Genomic DNA, 18769 nt, shown 5'->3' with positions numbered 1-18769 from the left:
ACACAACAGAACTATGTCAGTCAGATAAATATTGACTTGTCAAGGGAAGGAAATAATGTATTTTGGTAAGCAAGGAAGAATGTTGAATTCATTATTTTATTGTTGCTATGCATCTGGCTTTAAGACTAAGTTGGTCAACATGGAGACTTTTGTGGCATAGATTGGTGTTTTTAATGATTTACAAAGTGATTTTGTGTTGGTTATGGTCTCTGTTTTAGGAAAACCTAAATAAGTTGATGACTAACCTGAAATCAACAGCACCTCATTTTTGAGATGCATAAATCCCAATGTGAACAAAATGTCAGGTAAATAGATTTCTTTGTAATCCACACTAGGAAATTCATTTGATTTAAGCTATGTTGAATGTCTTTTAATGAAATATTTACCAGTTTGTTTTATATAAGGGTAGATTTTCAGATAGAAAAACTAAAATAAGTTAAAAGTGAGTTTTTTAAACCTCCTCAAGATTGCCTTTGAATTGAGATTCAAGTGGACATACAGAAGGATTTCACAAAGCAGACTCAATTGGATAACATTAGAATGCTTGACATTATCATTTAAATTCCTCCTTGAATTTCACGCTAAAATGTGGATGAGCTTCTGTGCCATTGTCTACAAGGGCAAAATATAATAAGAAGGGATTGAATAATCAATTTGGGGATTAAAGTAGATATTTAAGCGTAAAGAAATCATTTGTTCTAAATTATCTAAATTGACCATCAAGAGAGTTTCTAAATCCATTTCTAATTGTTGAGAACTCCCTCTAGTCTTCCTTCATAATAGTAATATCTTCCCTTTCCTTAAAACTACCTGTCTCTTTAGTTATGTACTTCTGGGCAGTAGATACTTTTTAAGAAGTATTTTATTTTTCTTCCAATTTTATTGAGATATAATTGGCATGCAGCACTCTATACGTTTAAGGTATACAGCATAATGGTTTGCCTTACATACATCATGAAATGATTATAAGTTTAGTTGACATCCATCGCCTCTTATAGATACAAAAAAAAGAAAGAGAAAAAAAAATGTTTCCTTGTGATGAGAACTCTTAGTATTTACTCTCTTAATAACTTTCAACATATCATACTGCAGTGTTAATTATAGTCATCATGTTGCACATTACATCCCTTGTACTTGTTTATCTGAAAAATGGAGGTTTGTATCTTTTGACCACCTTCATCCAAGTTCCACTCCACCACCCCACCTCTGGTAACCACAAATCGAATCTCTTTTTCTATGAGTTTGTTTGGTTTTTGAAGATTCCACATTTAAGTGAGTGTGTCTGGCATTTTCACCCTAAGCTTCTTTGCTATTAACATCTTTGCCCCAAGCATTTTTGCTGCAAACGGTTTCCCCACATAACTAATTGGCCATAAGGCAATTTTGTCATAAAAGATAAAATAACAAAAAATAAAAGAGGGACATTAAAAAGGACATAATGAAACATGAAAAATGAATAACAAAATTAAAAAGACTATTGTGAAATATAAAATATTTGAATAAATTTAAAATGTGTGTAGATTCACGACAATATGGTACAAATATCTGATTTTACTTTGTGGGTTGAACCTAAGCATTTATCTTCCAAGTCTTTGTTCATAGTTCATTGTACATTTTTTGGCTTGTTGATTCATCTCCTTGTTCTGCATCACACATTTTCTTTTTTGCTAAAATTTCTTCCCTCATTGAGAGAGGTATCGGTTTCCAAATACTAGGATACATGTTTGTAACAGCTTTGTGTTGTGTTATGAAAGCCTTCCACACTGTTGTTTGTTCTTGGCATATTGTCACATGTCTGTTGGTAGATGTTCCAAGTTCTATGGAAAATGTGGGTTCAACTCTGCACCTCTGAGGCCCTCAGCCTCTTTCAGATTCATGTATAGAAAATGGGGGTATTGTGTCAATGGAGAAATGAAACCAAATTGTCAACCAGTTGAAACCAAACTCTCAACCAGTTATTTTATCTTTTATGGCAAAATTGCTGCATGGCCAATTAGTTATGCGGTGAAAACATTTGTAGCAAAAATGCTTTTGACAAAGAAGCTTATGGTGAAAATACCTAGAACCATAAATGAGATTGTATGGTATTTGTCTTTCTCTGTCTGGCTTATTTCCCTTAGCATAATGCCCTCGAGGTCCTTCTGTGTTATCACACATGGCAGGATTTCCTCCTTTTATATGGCTGAATAATATTCCATTATACACGTATATCACAACTTTTTTATCCGTTCATCCATCAGTGGACACTTAGAATGTTTCCATTTCTTGGCTTTGTAGTGAATACTTTTTGATGAATGGATGGTGCTAGGGTGGTGATGAGATAGATAGGTGGTTGTGAATTATTTATGTTTTTAATTAACAAAACAAAGTTTTTACAGATATTAATTACATGGATCACTTTCCTTACATCTTGGATTTGAAGATTCCCAGGCTTCTGTTTGGAAATACAGGCTTCTGTGGAGCTTGGTTGGAGGCTGTCAGCCTCAAAGTTGTATATGTGACAAGCACTTATGTCTTCAGAGCACTAATCACCCTTGGAATATGTAGCCAGATGTTGTTGATTCTGATTTCTGAGGTTCTGTAGTACCTTGCATTTTTATTAACCTCCTGTAATTAAGACTCCCATCTTGACAGCCTGTGACCTATTCTGGGAAAGTGTGATGCTAAACAATGATGCTGCAGTTTGAGTTTTTGCAACGCAAACCCTTCATGTGCATTCACGCTGTATGTTTTTGCCTCATTGTTTCTTATCAGCTAGGTTTCTGAATGCATCTAGGGACACTGCTTCCATCTAGCAAGGAATCTAATTAGCTACCTCTATTTTGGAGCAACTCTGTTACCTATTAGAGTTGACTCCCATCGAATCAGCTCTGATTTCAGCAGGTTTTTTTTTTTTTTCTAAGTCTTAAGAGAAAGTCATAAGAAAAGCTTCATGATCTAATCAAAACAGTTCTTCATATGTCCTTAAAGGGAATGAGCATGCTTGACCCTATTGTGTCATAGAACTCCACTTCTGCTCCTTCTTACAGATGATCTGTTTCTGTCTATGAAAGGGATGGGAGTGCAGGACTATGAATATATGGCTTAGAGTTTATTTCTGTGACCCCGGGCATAAGCAGAGAATCATCTCATTCCATTTTCCTTATATCACTCTAGCAGGTCTTTGTTAGGAGAGTGCTGCTTGGCTTCTTCCAGAAGCCTTGCTGAGAGCCAGATACAGTGGCTCATTGGTTGGCTTTTCTAAGGCTCCTATCAGAGATTGCAGCTGCAGTTCTAGTGGGCTCCATCTCAGGAACAAAGGGGTACTAGGAGAATGCTTATACTATCGAATACAACTTAGGCTTTCTCAAGATAATCAGGAGAGAAAGTAGGCCGGGATGTGGCCCATTCTTTCCTAATACAGAACAGTAAACACAATGTTGTGGCTGTTCTCACCTTCCCCTTTCATTGTATTCCCCCTTCTTGTAATCCCTCCCCTTCTTACTTGGAGATGCCAGTTCTCTTTTGTGTTTTATCCCCTCTTTAGCTGGTTTTTGGCTGGCAAATGAGTATAATGCCAGTCATCTACCTTCTAGCAAAAATGTATTTTTTTCATCTTCTAGGAGTATTTGCTTATAAAATCTTGACTAACTGTGAACTAAAGGTTTCATTCCAGGTAAATCCTATTCGGAGACTCCTACATAATAGGATGGGTACTTTGAGTGCCATGAGGCTGGGAGTGAGTGAATCCTCTTACCTATGATATAGAGAACACTAGATTCAAACTCTTTTAACCTCAGATGCAGCAATTAGGACAAAATCTAGGGTAAGCATTTTTTTAGACGTGGACTCATTGTGACCGTTTTTCTTCAGATGTAATGGATGCTTATTTGGTTCTACAGCAGCTGCGCTGTAATGGTGTCTTGGAAGGGATCAGGATATGCAGTGAAGGTTTTCCAAACCGACCCGCTGTATGCTGATTTTAAACAAAGGTAAACATACATCCCAGGATCCAAGAAGCCTGGGGCAGTCCATTTCGTTTTCTTCTCTTGGAGTGTTTAGGCATGCATTGTTTGTTTGGTTGATATCCTCCAGACTACAGATCGATGTGTTTTGGTGGCAGTGAGATATATGATGACAGAGTTCCATTGTTATTTCCCCTTAAATCCAACATCTATGTAGATGTAATATCCTTAAATCTCTATTACTGGATAATAGACCCACATATAGAAGAAATATATAGAGAAGAACGATATGGAGGCTGAATTGAGTCTCTGAAATGTTGTATGTACTTAATTGTAGCTGCCATCCAAGCAGGCTGTTGCTTTACTAGCAATCCTGTGAGAGGAAGGAAGCCAGCAGGGAGTGCAGCAGAAGGCAGAAGAGGCACCTTTGCTTTCTATTTCCCAAATTCTAAATGTGTAAATTATAGGTGATCAAGCAAATGTGAGCAAAGTAGAGTAGAGTAGAAAGAGTACCTGTGTCAGAATTAAGAAGTATATTTCTAGCTTTCCACCAATTCACCATTAGGGTGAGGGAATCTTGGAAAAGACCTTTAACGTCTCTGCTTTTCAGTTTCCTTATCTGCACGATAGAGATGTACTTAAGCCTGCCTCTTTCTTTCTCTTTCTCCTAATTTCTCCCTCCCTCCCTCCCTAATTGAGCCGAGAATCAAGTGAGGTGGTCTCTACAGCACTATGAAAAGTACAAACTATTATTCCAAAGTAAGGAATTATTGCTCGTATCCTCATTATTACTGCCAAGAGTTTTGTGAAAATTGAACATATTGGTAGGAGGGGTGGAAGTCTATATATACCTCCTTTTGTCTCACTTGTCCAGATTTTCCTTTATTTGCACCTCAACCTCAGGATTTATTCTTTACTTATTTTAAATTAGGTACTACATTCTGAACCAAAGGGCCTTTCCAAAGAGCAAGTTTGTGAGCAGCAGAAAAGCAGCTGAAGAATTACTTGGCTCCTTGGAGATAGACCATACACAGTATCACTTTGGAATCACTAAGGTAACCAGAGAACTACAAAGAATGCTTTTGGAGAAGAGTGGGAGGAAAGTCTGTGTATCTTAAAATACCCATGAAAGTGCAATTATAAGGCATTCTACAGCTCTTGTGACCACAACTAATACAAACAGAGCTCCGGTGAAACTGAAAACTTCAGCACTATTTGAGAGAGCGAATTCAAAATTCAATGTTTTTTGAACCTCAGTCTTGACTACATTTACATTTTTATAATTATTCATCTAAGCAAGTTTGTGCCAAGATATAAAATACTGAATCAACTTTAGTGTGCTAGAAAATGTGTATACACATCAGAGCTAGACAAAATTGAACCAACTTACTGGAGATAACTGCTTGTCTGCATGTGAACTGATTCATCCACAAGTACACTTTCAGGAAATTAATTCTGAAAGACTGTCTAAAAATGTTAAGGTTGGGCTTCCCTGGTGGCGCAGTGGTTGAGAGTCCGCCTGCCGATGCAGGGGACGCGGGTTCGTGCCCCGGTCCGGGAAGATCCCACATGCCGCGGAGCGCCTGGGCCCGTGAGCCATGGCCACTGACCCTGCACGTCCGGAGGCTGTGCTCCGCAACGGGAGAGGCCACAGCAGTGAGAGGCCCGCGTGCCGCAGGAAAAAAAAAAAAAAATGTTAAGGTCAACCCTACCATCCAAAAAATTAATCCAAAATTAATTTCCTTAAATGTGATTCACTAAATTCTGCTTCATCTTGAAGATCTTAACATGATCCACATATTTTGGGAAACTTCTGACTAACAGATTTGGTTTTATCCATTAGTCAATATCAGGTTGTTTCTAATAACATCCATATAAAGGCCAAATTATTTGAAGGAGAATTGGAGGGTCTGGGATGAAGAGCTTAAGAAAAAGAACTCTGTTGGACATGATTATAAAATATTACTCAACTCCCACATTTTGAATACCTGAGAGTCTGTTTCTGCTGATTTTCACTCCTGGTGCCTTGCTTCCTTGTATGTTTAGTTATTTTTGCTGTATACTACTCATCTAGGGCAGGACTAGCATGAGTTGAGACAGCCTCCTAAGGCACAAAATTTAAGGCAGCACTCACTCTTCAGGTTGTATAAGTACTGACTTGTACAACCCTGAAAGTGAGTGCTTCCTTAAAATTTGTGCTTTAGGTACCTCACTCACCTCATCTTGGCCATTACTAATGATTCTTGAAAAAATATTTATGTGTATTTTTTATTGTCTAAGACAAAAGTGACTTTCTCTAGAGCAGAGGTCAGCAAATTATGGCCTAAGGGTCATATCCATGGCCTATTTTTTATATGGCTCCCCTAGATGAATATGGTTTGACATTTTTTAAGGGTTATTTTTAAAGAGGAGGAAGAAGAAGAAATAGAAGAAAGAGAGGAGGTGGAGGAGGAGGGCGATGGGGGTGGGAGTGGAGGTTCTACAGAGACTGTGTGTGACCTGTAAAGCCTAAAAGTATTTACTATCTGGCCCTTTACAGAAAAACTGTGCAGACCCCTGCCTGGGCCTATCTTAAAACGTAAACCAAGTTCCCTAGACAACCTAGACATTACCAATAGATCAGGAGGAGGATAGTCTAAGTTCTTAAGGAACCAATATAACCACAGGATTAAATAAAGTTGTTTTTTTTTGTGTGTGTGGCAAACTTTAGGTTTAAAAAACCAAACTTTCTAGAATTTACATTTTACACATTAAGAAATATTAACAAGTAGTAGAACTGCTAAACAAATACATCAATCGCTCACAGGGCCTTTCAACAGGCATTTACTGAATGCCCACTATGAGTAGAAGTAACATCTGACATTTCTTTTAGGTGTTTTTAAAAGCCGGCTCTCTGGGCCAACTGAAAGCAATGAGAGATGAGAGACCATCTAAAGTCTTTACATTGTTCCAAGCCAGGGTACGGGGAAAATTGATGCAAATCAAATTCCAGAGGATTCTGGGAGAGAGGTATGATATCCCCACCCTGCGTTCCCACTGCTAGAGTAATGGTGTGCCTCAGTCAATGTGACTTTAGCTCATTGCCTTACAATAGGTCAGGGTAAAGAGCTCTGCCACCTCTGCTTAGTCTGGGACTTAACTTGAAATTTTTAAAATTATGGAACACCAAACAGAGCACAAAGGGCTTCTATTACCCTATCTAACTAAGAATAAGCATAATTCAGATATTTCTTGCACTGCTTCCAGTCTTCCCTTTGGAGGGATTCTTTATAATTGGCCAAGTCTGGATCTCTGAGAGCAGTGTGACTCATAATTCAAAACAGAAGCAGACCTAGAAGTGTTTGCATGCATCTCACAGCCAGCTCTGTGGGGAAGTTTGCTGCAAAGTAGGTAGGTGTTCTGATCACTTTACAGCCTCCCCTGGGTCAGAAACTTACTCTTGGTGACATGTAACCATAACTCTGTTACTTCATTTCAGGCAGGTTCACTAGGGACATTTATCATCACCTCTGGACACTGAGGCATAGATTTTGTTTAATAGAAGAAAACCTTTAATAGAATCATGGAAAGCAAGCTAACAAAATCTCCAAATAGAGGGACTATGAGTAAGGGATTCTGTGGTTGTCGTATTTACTTTTTACCATAGCACAGTTTACCTTCTGGAGAGAGGTCCACAGGTCTTGGTATAATTTGCTTACTTGACAGTCTGTTAATTCCCTCTGTTTCCCCGAAGAAGAAAAATATTATTACATAGTGATGTCAAGGATATTAGAGAGACATTTACTAAGAGTCTTCTGTGACCTCCATACAGTGCCCAATGTGGTGTGGGAGTTTATGAGAGTTTGGGGTTCAGGAGATATGCCTTCTATGACCAGTTTTGTAAACTTGGGTAAGACTCTTAATTTCTCAAGTTCACTTCCTTCATCTCTAAAATGAGGTCTTTACTATCCATTCTCTCTAAATCATAGAATGACTTTAAAGGAATTATTATATAATATTTAAAATACAAAAAATACAGAAAATATTATAATGCATACTCATGGAACTATCATCAAAGTACATCAGTTCCTAACATTTTCTCTTAAAAATAAATAATTAAAAAAGTTGAAACCTTTGTGTATTTCTCCTTTGATCCAGATCCTATTCCTAGCTCCTGAGATCCTGAATTCGTTTTTATCCCTCTGTTTCATTCATATTTCATATATAAAGCATATAAAGTTTAACATTCTTCTGTAGTTACTCACAATATATTTAAAAAATAAACTAACAGACTCAGTTGAAGCCCCTTGCATATTTCTCCCTTGATCCAAGTTCTGTGGAGATATGCAGGTGTCCTTAAAAAGTTACATGATTTTGCATGTTTTTAGTCTTCACATAAATATGCTCTGTGTATTATCTTAAAATTTGTTCTTTACATTCAGTACTAGCTTTTAAATTTATTAATGTTGATAAATCTAAGGTTAGATTTTTGATCTTAACTGGTATATAGTATTCCATCATATGAATATACCACAATTTATTTATCCATTTCCCAGCTCAAGTAAACTTAAGTTATTTAAAAGTTTTTGCTATTACAAACAGTTCTGCAGTGATGTTTTTGTAAATGTCTTCCCCTGCATATATGCAAGAGTTTCTTGAGGGCAATGTTACTCAAAATGCTGGTCCATTGGCTGATAGTACCTAGGTAGCAGCTGACTGAGGCCCACACTTTGAGTGGCATTTCTCTAAGGTATGAATTATTAGGTTTTAGGCTATACACAACTCCAACTTTATGAGATGTTGCCAAAATGCTTTCTGTTTTGCTCTTTACCAGAAGTATATGAAAGTCCCATGGCTCTATATTCTCACCAACTTGTGGTATTTCAACTTCAAAAACTTTTGCCAGACTTAGTCATATTTCTGACTTTGGGGAAAGATATTGCTTTCCTCTTAATATCATGTTTTCTGTAGATTTTTTTTTGGTAGATATGATTTATTGTATAGAGGACATTCGTTCCATCTTATTTTGTTAAGCACGTTTACCAAGAAAGGGTTAAATTCTTCTTTTACATCTAACCCATAAATGTGTTGAATTAAATTAATAGATTAAAAAAAGTTAAACCCACTTTGTTTATAAAATATGATATTTTTCATACATTGTGGGATGGTTTATAGTATTATAGTATTTTTGCCTCAATGTTCATGAATAAGTTTGGCCTGTAATTGTTTCTTCTGCTGTTATCTGACTTTGAATCAAGGTTACCTTAACCTCATAAAAGAGTTAGGCAATATTTTCTCTTTTCAAAACATGAAACAATTTATTTTGATTATCTGTCTTTGAGTGCTTGGTAAAATTTGCCTATAAAACCATCTAGATCTGGTGTTTCTTTCATGAAAGATTTTACAATTTTGATTTAATTTATTTAATAGATATAAGCCTATTGAGATTTTTTTCTTCTTGAATCAGTTTAGATTAATTCCTTTCTTTTTTTTTTTTTTCAGTACGCGGGCCTCTCACTGTTGTGGCCTCTCCCGTTGCGGAGCACAGGCTCCGGATGCACAGGCCCAGCGGCCATGGCTCACGGGCCCAGCCACTTCACGGCATGTGGGATCCTCCCAGACCGGGGCACGAACCTGTGTCCCTTGCATCGGCAGGCGGACTCTCAACCACTGTGCCAGCAGGGAAGCCCCTCTATATGTGTTTTGTAATTTTGAACTGTAAGCTCATCTTCAAGGGGACTTTAAGAAAATCTCTAGTGCTTGATTTTAGGGTATTTTCTTCAGTGCACTTTTGTATTTTTCCCCCAAGGGCCCAAAGGGTATTTATTACCAGTGTAAAAAAATGATTATGCTAATTTCTTGTGTATTTCTACACTAATCAGGTAGTATAATTTAAATCTCAAACACGCCGGTGGTGCTGGTTCATAGTATATAAAAAACATTCTTAGCATAGGATCTTTTTTCTTCACTCTGAGCCCAGACCAAATCAGATGTGCTTCTCTTTGACTTCTCTCTGTGCCAGTGGGTGAATTTTTAAATCCTCCTTTTCATTAAGGGTGAAATTCTTTGAAAATCACAGCCTGTCTCTTTATCCACAAGGATATAAAAATACAAACCCTACAATACCAAGCCTGGCTTCCTCCTTCCATAAGGATGGTCAAACTGTACAAGCATTCACTCTTCGCTCTGCCTTTTTTTTTTAGCGCCCTCTATAGTTCTTACCCTCTTTAAGGGTCAGCTCTCATTTAAAGGATGTTTGTAGTGGAAACATTTTCAGGACAAATAGTCCACAACATTGTTAGCCCCAGAAGTCCCTCAAAGGGTTTTTGATAGAATCAGATGAGAGCTTGGATGTAGAAGTGCTTTGAAGACTAATGAGGATTTATAATGACTCCTAAAAAGATGTGCTTATTAGGGATCTTAATTTGGAAAATAACTCTTTTACTTTTAAATTTTTTTATTTTTTAAAATTTTATTTATTTTTGGCTGCGTTGGGTCTTCGTTGCTGCGTGTGGGCTTTCTCTAGTTGCAGCAAGTGGGGGCTACGCTTCATTACAGTGCACGGGCTTCTCATTGCAATGGCTTCTCTTGTTGCAGAGCACGAGCTCTATGAATGTGGGCTTCAGTAGTTGCAGCACACGGGTTCGGTAGTTGCAACACGTGGCTCGGACGCTCAGTAGTTGTGGTGCACGGGCTTAGTTGCTCCGCAGCATGTGGGATCTTCCTGGACCAGGGATCGAATCTGTGTCCCCTGAATTGGCAGGCAGATTCTTAACCACCCAACACCAGGGAAATCCGGAAAGTAACTCTTTTAAATAGTCTAGGTTAACTTTCTTTTCTTTTCTTTTTTTCCCCCTCAACTTAGGGATGCACTTCTTTTGATCCAGTGGAACGTAAGAGCTTTCATGGCTGTGAAGGGCTGGCCGTGGATGAGGCTCTTCTTCAAGATCAAACCTTTTGTTAGATCTGCTGGAACGGGAAAGGAGGTAGCTGGACTGAGGAAGAGTGTGTGCAGCTGCAAAAAGCGTTGGCGAAATCAGAATCTCCGAGGGAGGAGCTGAAAGCCAAGCAAATCTCCCTACACCAGGAAAAGAATGACTTGCTTCTTCAGCTGCAGGCTGTGACTAGCCCCACCATTTCTTCTTCAAATCAAGTTTCTAATTAGATTCCCTTGTTTTGCAGGCAGTACTGACTTGAAAAAAAATAGAGGCACGTGCTATGCAAATACTGTAGAATTTCATCCAACACAGACAGTGGAAACACTTAGAGAGACACCCTTTACAGTGAAGTGATTTCATTGACAGTATGTCTTTGAAAAAGGGACAAACTTTTAGATGGGTTTTAACTATATAAACAGATGGAAATCTATCATGGGAGTCAGGAAGCTCTGGATCTTAATTCAAGTTCTGTAGTTAGCACGTAACCCATTAGCAAATCAAAAGACAGGCTCTTTCTTAATTTCATTTTCAGATTTTTCATCATTAGTGTATAGGAATGCCAGAGATTTCTGTGCATTAATTTTGTATCCTGCTACTTTACCAAATTCATTGCTTAGCTCTAGTAGTTTTCTGGTAGCATCTTTGGGATTCTCTATGTGTAGTATCATGTCATCTGCAAACAGTGACAGCTTTACTTCTTCTTTTCTGATTTGGATTCCTTTTATTTCTTTTTCTTCTCTGATTGCTGTGGCTAAAACTTCCAAAACTATATTGAATAAGAGTGGTGAGAGTGGGCAACCTTGTCTTGATCCTGATCTTAGTGGAAATGGTTTCAGTTTTTCACCATTAAGGATGATGTTTGCTGTGGGTTTGTCATATATGGCATTTATTATGTTGAGGTAAGTTCCCTCTATGCCTACTTTCTGCAGGGTTTTTATCATAAATGGGTATTGAATTTTGTTGAAAGCTTTCTCTGCATCTATTGAAATGATCATATGGTTTTTTTGTTTGTTTGTTTGTTTGTTTGCGGTACACGGGCCTCTCACTGCTGTGGCCTCTCCCGTTGCGGAGCACAGGCTCCGGACGCACAGGCTCAGCGGCCATGGCTCACGGGCCCAGCCGCTCCGCGGCATGTGGGATCTTCCCAGACCGGGGCACGAACCCGTGTCCCCTGCATCGGCAGGCAGACTCTCAACCACTGCGCCACCAGGGAAGCCCGATCATATGGTTTTTATCCTTCAATTTGTTAATATGGTGTATCACGTTGATTGATTTGCATATATTGAAGAATCCTTGCATTCCTGGAATAAACCCCACTTGATCATGGTGTATGATCCTTTTAATGTGCTGTTGGATTCTGTTTGCTACTATTTTGTTGAGAATTTTTGCATCTATGTTCATCAGTGATATTGGCCTGTAGTTTTCTTTCTTTGTGACATCTTTGTCTGGTTTTGGTATCAGGGTGATGGTGGCCTCGTAGGATGAGTGTGGGAGTGTTCCTCCCTCTGCTATGTTTTGGAAGAGTTTGAGAAGGATAGGTGTTAGCTCTTCTCTAAATGTTTGATAGAATTTGCCTGTGAAGCCATCTGGTCCTGGGCTTTTGTTTTTTGGAAGATTTTAAATCACAGTCGCAACATCAGTGCTTGTGATTGGTCTGTTCATATTTTCTATTTCTTCCTGGTTCAGTCTTGGCAGGTTGTGCATTTCTAAGAATTTGTCCATTTGTTCCAGGTTGTCCATTTTATTGGCATAGAGTTGCTTGTAGTACTCTCTCATGAGCTTTTGTATTTCTGCAGTGTCAGTTGTTACTTCTCCTTTTTCATTTCTAATTCTATTGATTTGAGTCTTCTCCCTTTTTTTCTTGATGAGTTTGGCTAATGGTTTATCAATTTTGTTTATCTTCTCAAAGAACCAGCTTTTAGTTTTATTGATCTTTGCTATTGTTTCCTTCATTTCTTTTTCATTTATTTCTGATCTGATCTTTATGATTTCTTTCCTTCTGCTAACTTTGGGTTTTTTGGTTCTTCTTTCTCTAATTGCTTTAGGTGCAAGGTTAGGTTGTTTATTTGAGATGTTTCCTGTTTCTTAAGGTAAGATTGTATTGAAATTAAGAAAACACTCCCATTTACCATTGCAACAAAAAGAATAAAATATCTAGGACTAAATCTACCTATGGAGACAAAAGACCTGTATTCAGAAAATTATAAGACACTGATGAAAGAAATTAAAGATGATACAAATAGATGGAGAGTTATACCATGTTCTTGGATTGGAAGAATCAACATTGTGAAAATGACCCTACTACCCAAAGCAATCTACAGACTCAATGTAATCCCTATCAAACTACCACTGGTATTTTTCACAGAACTCTAACAAAAGATTTCACAATTTGTATGGAAACACAAAAGACCCTGAATAGACAAAGCAATCTTGAGAATGAAAAATGGAGCTGGAGGAATCAGGCTCCCTGACTTCAGACTATACTACAAAGCTACAGTAATCAAGACAGTATGGTACTGGCACAAAAACAGAAAGATAGATCAATGGAACAGGATAGAAAGCCCAGAGATAAACCCATGCACATATGGTCACCTTATCTTTGATAAAGGAGGCAAGAATATACAGTGGAGAAAAGACAGCCTCTTCAATAAGTGGTGCTGGGAATATTCGACAGGTACATGTAAAGTATGAGATTAGATCACTCCCTAACACCATACACAAAAATAAGCTCAAAGTGGATTAAAGATCTAAATGTAAGGCCAGAAACTATCAAACTCTTAGAGGAAAACATAGGTAGAACACTCTGTGACATAAATCACAGCAAGATCCTTTTTGACCCACCTCCTAGAGAAATGGAAATAAAAACAAAAATAAACAAATGGGACCTAATGAAACTTAAAAGCTTTTACACAGCAAAGGAAACCATAAACAAGACCAAAAGACAACCCTCAGAATGGGAGAAAATATTTGCAGATGAAGCAACTGACAAAGGATTAATCTCCAAAATGTACAAGCAGCTCATGCAGCTCAATAACAAAAAAACAACCCAATCCAAAAATAGGCAGAAGACCTAAATAGACATTTCTCCAAAGAAGATATACAGATTGCCAACAAACACATGAAAGAATCCTCAACATCATTAATCATTAGAGAAATGCAAATCAAAACTACAATGAGGTATCATCTCACACCTGTCAGAATGGCCATCATCAAAAAATCTAGGAACAATAAATGCTGGAGAGGGTGTGGAGAAAAGGGAACACTCTTGCACTGCTGGTGGGAATGTAAATTGATAAAGCTACTGTGGAGAACAGTATGGAGGTTCCTTAAAAATCTACAAATAGATCTACCATACGACCCAGCAATCCCACTACTGGGCATATACCCTGAGAAAACCATATTTCAAAAACAGTCATGTACCAAAATGTTCATTGCAGCTCTATTTACAATAGCCCAGAGATAGAAACAACCTAAGTGCCCATCATCGGATGAATGGATGAAGAAGATGTGGCACATATATACAATGGAATATTACTCAGCCATAAAAAGAAACAAAATTGAGTTATTTGTAGTGAGGTGGATGGACCTAGAGTCTGTCATACACAGTGAAGTAAGTCAGAAAGAGGAAAACAAATACCTTATGCTAACACATATATATGGAATCTAAGGAAAAAAAAAGGTCCTGAAGAACTTAGGGGTAAGATGGGAATAAAGACACAGACCTACTAGAGAATGGACTTGAAGATATGGAGAGGGGGAAGGGTAAGCTGTGACAAAGTGAGAGAGTGGCATGGACATATATACACTACCAAACATAAAATAGATAGCTAGGGGGAAGTAGCCGCATAGTACAGGGAGATCAGCTCGGTGCTTTGTGACCACCTAAAGGGGTGGGAGGGAGGAGACACAAGAGGGAAGAGATATGGGAACATATGTATATGTATAACTGATTCACTTTGTTATAAAGCAGAAACTAACACACCATTGTAAAGCAATTATACTCCAATAAAGGTGTTAAAAAAAAAAAAAGATAGGATCTTAATAGGTTCTGAGAAAAGCTTTACTGAGACCTTCAGGATTATTGCAGTATGCCCCTAACTGGTTTTCCTGATTTAGATCTCCCTACTTGCCCTTTCCCAGTCCAAGTCAATATCACAATGAGGTGAGTTCTTAAAACAGCAGTTTTCAACCTTGACTTTGCATCAAAGTTATTTGTGAAGCATTAACAAATAAAAAGAAAGGTGCCTAGACTCCACTCTCAGATACTTTGACTAAGTGGGTCTTGTGTGGGTCCAAATCATCTGTATGGGTGATTCTGATATCCAGCCAGGATTGAGAACCATTGTCTTGAACAAATATGTTGCTTCCCTGATGAACAAGCTTCAGATCCTGCAATATGTGCATTATAGGATCCAAACCCTTGGCCCAGGCATCTGAGCCTCCATCTCTAATCTGATGCCGATGTGCCCTTATTCACTCCCTTTTTTATTCCTCTTCTTTAGCTACCAGGACTACTGTTACATCCCAAAGGCAGGTATGAAATTTTATCCACCTTTATTGTACTCTCCACTGCACTTAGCACAGTGCTAAGTTAAATAATACTGGGTTCAAATACATTATATAAATATATTGTATTTTTCCTGCTTTTTGGACTTACGGAAAACAGAAAATTTAGTAGTTTTAGGCTGACCCAAGTTATTCGTTTCTTTTGGGACTCTGCTACCCATCAGTGTTCCAATAGGCCATATTTTACGAGAGTTTACATTCAGACCCACATTTCTGATACATATTTAATATAGCAGTGGTTCAAGAACTTTAGTGTGTATCAGCCTCACCTGGGATGCTTGTTAGAAATACAGATTCCTGGGCCCCGCTCCAAACCTACATTAAGATCCATATTGTGAGAATCACAGTTTGTAATATCATATTTTGTCTGGCTTAGGACACAGGGAGCCTAGGATGAGACCTGGCCTCCTAGTTTTCATCATTCTTCCTCTCAACAAAAAGAGTGGCCAGTACTACCTGGGCTGATGTGGGGATAGAAATACACCCAACTTGTGAAGGGAAAGGTGGGTAAAAGTCTGGGATACATGAATAAAGATCATTGTGGGGAGCATAGGAGACACATGAAGCCAATTGCAGGGCAAGTCCTGGAAGGCTGAGATGAGTTCAAATTGTAACTGATTTAAAAAGCTGACCTGGCTATGAAATATTTTATCTCATTGATTTTTTCTTATCTCATTGATTTTTAAGAAACACACCTCCATACAGTAGGAATCAAGGAAACAAGGATTCTTTTCAAATTATTCACTAACTCAAAATACCGGAAGCACTGAGTGAACCCATTTCAATTAACACTGTGAGTACATGAGAAAATAACTGCCACTGGGGAAAGGATGTCCCTACTGTTAAGCTGTCACACCACTGCTCAGCTGGCCCCAAACCTGCCATCATGTTAAATGAGAGGATCGATGATGGTCGATTGGATTGTTGGCTTCATTTGGTGATGGTGACAGGTCCTGTACAAGTGCTGAATGGAAGAGAGCAAAGAGCTATTCTGCCTGTCAACCTGGGATGAGCTAAGATCAAATATCCCCATTATTGCTCAAGCATTGGAAGCTTCTCTGATATGCATGGATCCTTAACATTTTTGTTTGTTTTTAGTTTAGCCCTTCTCTTGGGTCTTCAATGATGTTGGGGATTCACTATTTTATACCTCCCCCATCTGTGCCTCTTTGAGCCCCATTTGTTGGGCAGACAGGCTGAGAGTTAGCCAGGATCCAATAGCCTGGATTTTTGCCCTTCTCTGCTCTTGATCTAAGTAGATGAAACAATGTGAGCCAAGCAAATAGTTAGGTAATTGATTGCCCAAATTGCAGAGGATGGATGAGGTCTAAAGATGAAATATGGAGATATGTGTGAAGTTATGTCACAACAAGACCTCTAGTAATTAAGAACTTGCTCACAGAAAAGAGGTTTTATTTAGCCTCTAAATGGAGACAAATGAAAGGAGTTCAAAGTTACACAGGTGCTTTTGTAGCAAAAAGCAATCGGTCCCTTCTTTTTTGACTTGGACCATAACACAGAAAGAGTGGGCCACACAGTGAGAGCTGGCAGCAGTATGTTTGAAAAAATAAGAGGAAGGAGGATTGCACACTCTATGGTTATAACTTGGGGAATTTACTGCTGGCAGAACCTTCAAGAAAAATATTTTAGTTGGAAATAATAGTAAAGTCTAGTTAGTGATATTCAAGGAACCTCATGAATTGTAAATTCAGCTTATGAATAAAAAAATATACAGCCCAGCTCTATTTATTAGAAGATGCTTATATATTAAATAAGTGCATCAGGGTCCTTATAATAATATTATAAATATTCTATTGTCTGAGGGAACACCACTTTCTTAAAAGACCATATTCTGAGCAGGTACCGCCCTCAAACTATATGCCTGCAGGGATGCTTCCAGTAGCTGTGATTTAATCAGCACACCACTGATTTTTGGAGGCATGTTAGCTCCTTTAGCCCACCAGGATTCTATTAAGTGCTTTAGAAGAGGTAATCTAATCTACTGAATGGCCTGAAAGATCAAAAGCACCTCCAAACACAAGCAACTCCTCCACTTCTCAACCATAGGGTCAGGGAACTGGGAATATTATTTCAACTGCTTAGGAAAGGTAGGTGAAAGTGCCGGGCAGAGGACAGGCAATTATCTCTCTGCTGTGTGTTAAGCAGCATTTCGCCTGGCTGTTAAATTACTTCCAGCTGTGGGCAACAATTTTCTCCTCATCATGGCGGGAACGAGAGACCCTGGCAAATGCTGAAGAGCAGCGCGAGTCGCTGATTAAATCCAAGATCCAGCTGGAGGCCAGCGTCCAGGCGCTGCCTGCGTTGGGGGTTGGGGGGAGGAAGAAGAGGAGGTAAATTCCCAGCTGACTGCCGGAGGGCGGAGACTCGGAGATGAATGTTCCGCGTCGAAGAAGAAAGAAATGGATGACCTGGAGACACTATTGGCAAAGTCACAGAAGGAGAAGCGTGCTTCAGAGTACAAGGTACTTTTTCTATAATGTCAGGAAGGCCTAGATGCCTGAATTCCACACTCTCAATCGGGCTCCAGGACCAGACTTGCTCTGTTTATATTAATTAACACAGTGGTCCGCAACTTTACAGCACTGGGAGTCAGAACTGGCATCAAATGAAGGATCTGGTGAACTGTGCCATCCTAATTCAAAGTTCCAACTTGAATTTATGGAACCCCACTTAATCTCCCAAATGAAACGTTTTCATTTGTTCCAATCTAATTGCATGTGAAATCTGATAGAAAGAGCAAAATGGCTTCATTGGGCCTCTCTAAGTATCCTTTTTTGGAAGGAGAGGGAACAGGATGCAGTTTATTGAAAGGTGATTTGGGACACGTCTGAATTCCCACCTCTGTCGTTGATTTGGAACTTGACCTTGAGATGTCATTTTAATTCCAGCTAAGGACCTTAATGTTTTGTTCATTTTAACTGAGGTTTTTATCTTGTGCATCTGTGTATAGACTGAAGTCAGCTGAGGGGTCTGTATCAAACCTTTGATAAAAAAAGAAAGTCTCCAGAATAATATCGTAATTTTGGCAGATGACTAAATAGCAACTCTTGTACATCAGTTCCCTTTCATAAAAAGCACTTGGACCTGATATAAATGGCTTACACCTTTGCCTATTTTATCAGCTGGAACTCTCTTTAACTGCCACTTTCTTAGGGTTTGAGGCACAAGATTAATATTGCCCTGAATACTCTAAAGAAAGCTAAATTACCTTTAGTGGTGTTCTTGTTATACAAATAATACGGCACTCTGAATACTGGCCATCCACTGACCTATGCTGATTTTATATATATATATATTTTAATTAATTAGTTTTTGGCTGTG

The 18769-nt window shown here is 38.5% G+C and overlaps 1 protein-coding gene across 1 annotated transcript in view; it reads left to right on the top strand.

Annotated features, from left to right (window-relative positions):
• MYH15 (myosin heavy chain 15) overlaps positions 1-18769 on the top strand; it is a 169846-nt gene that overhangs the window by 78746 nt on the left and 72331 nt on the right. The window contains 11 exon segments of the mRNA XM_027118388.1: positions 219-267; positions 270-305; positions 3853-3950; positions 3952-3971; positions 4876-4999; positions 6817-6953; positions 10789-10919; positions 10922-11043; positions 12907-12913; positions 17664-17758; positions 17761-17910. Coding sequence (XP_026974189.1) covers positions 219-267; positions 270-305; positions 3853-3950; positions 3952-3971; positions 4876-4999; positions 6817-6953; positions 10789-10919; positions 10922-11043; positions 12907-12913; positions 17664-17758; positions 17761-17910 — 969 coding nt within the window.

The sequence above is a fragment of the Aethalodelphis obliquidens genome, unplaced genomic scaffold, assembly GCF_003676395.1.
Source record: "Aethalodelphis obliquidens isolate GAN/ISIS:26980383/991018 unplaced genomic scaffold, ASM367639v1 scaffold1, whole genome shotgun sequence".
Lineage (NCBI taxonomy): Eukaryota > Metazoa > Chordata > Mammalia > Artiodactyla > Delphinidae > Aethalodelphis > Aethalodelphis obliquidens.
Note: the sequence above shows the minus strand (reverse complement) of the source record. Positions and strands in the feature narration are given on the sequence as shown.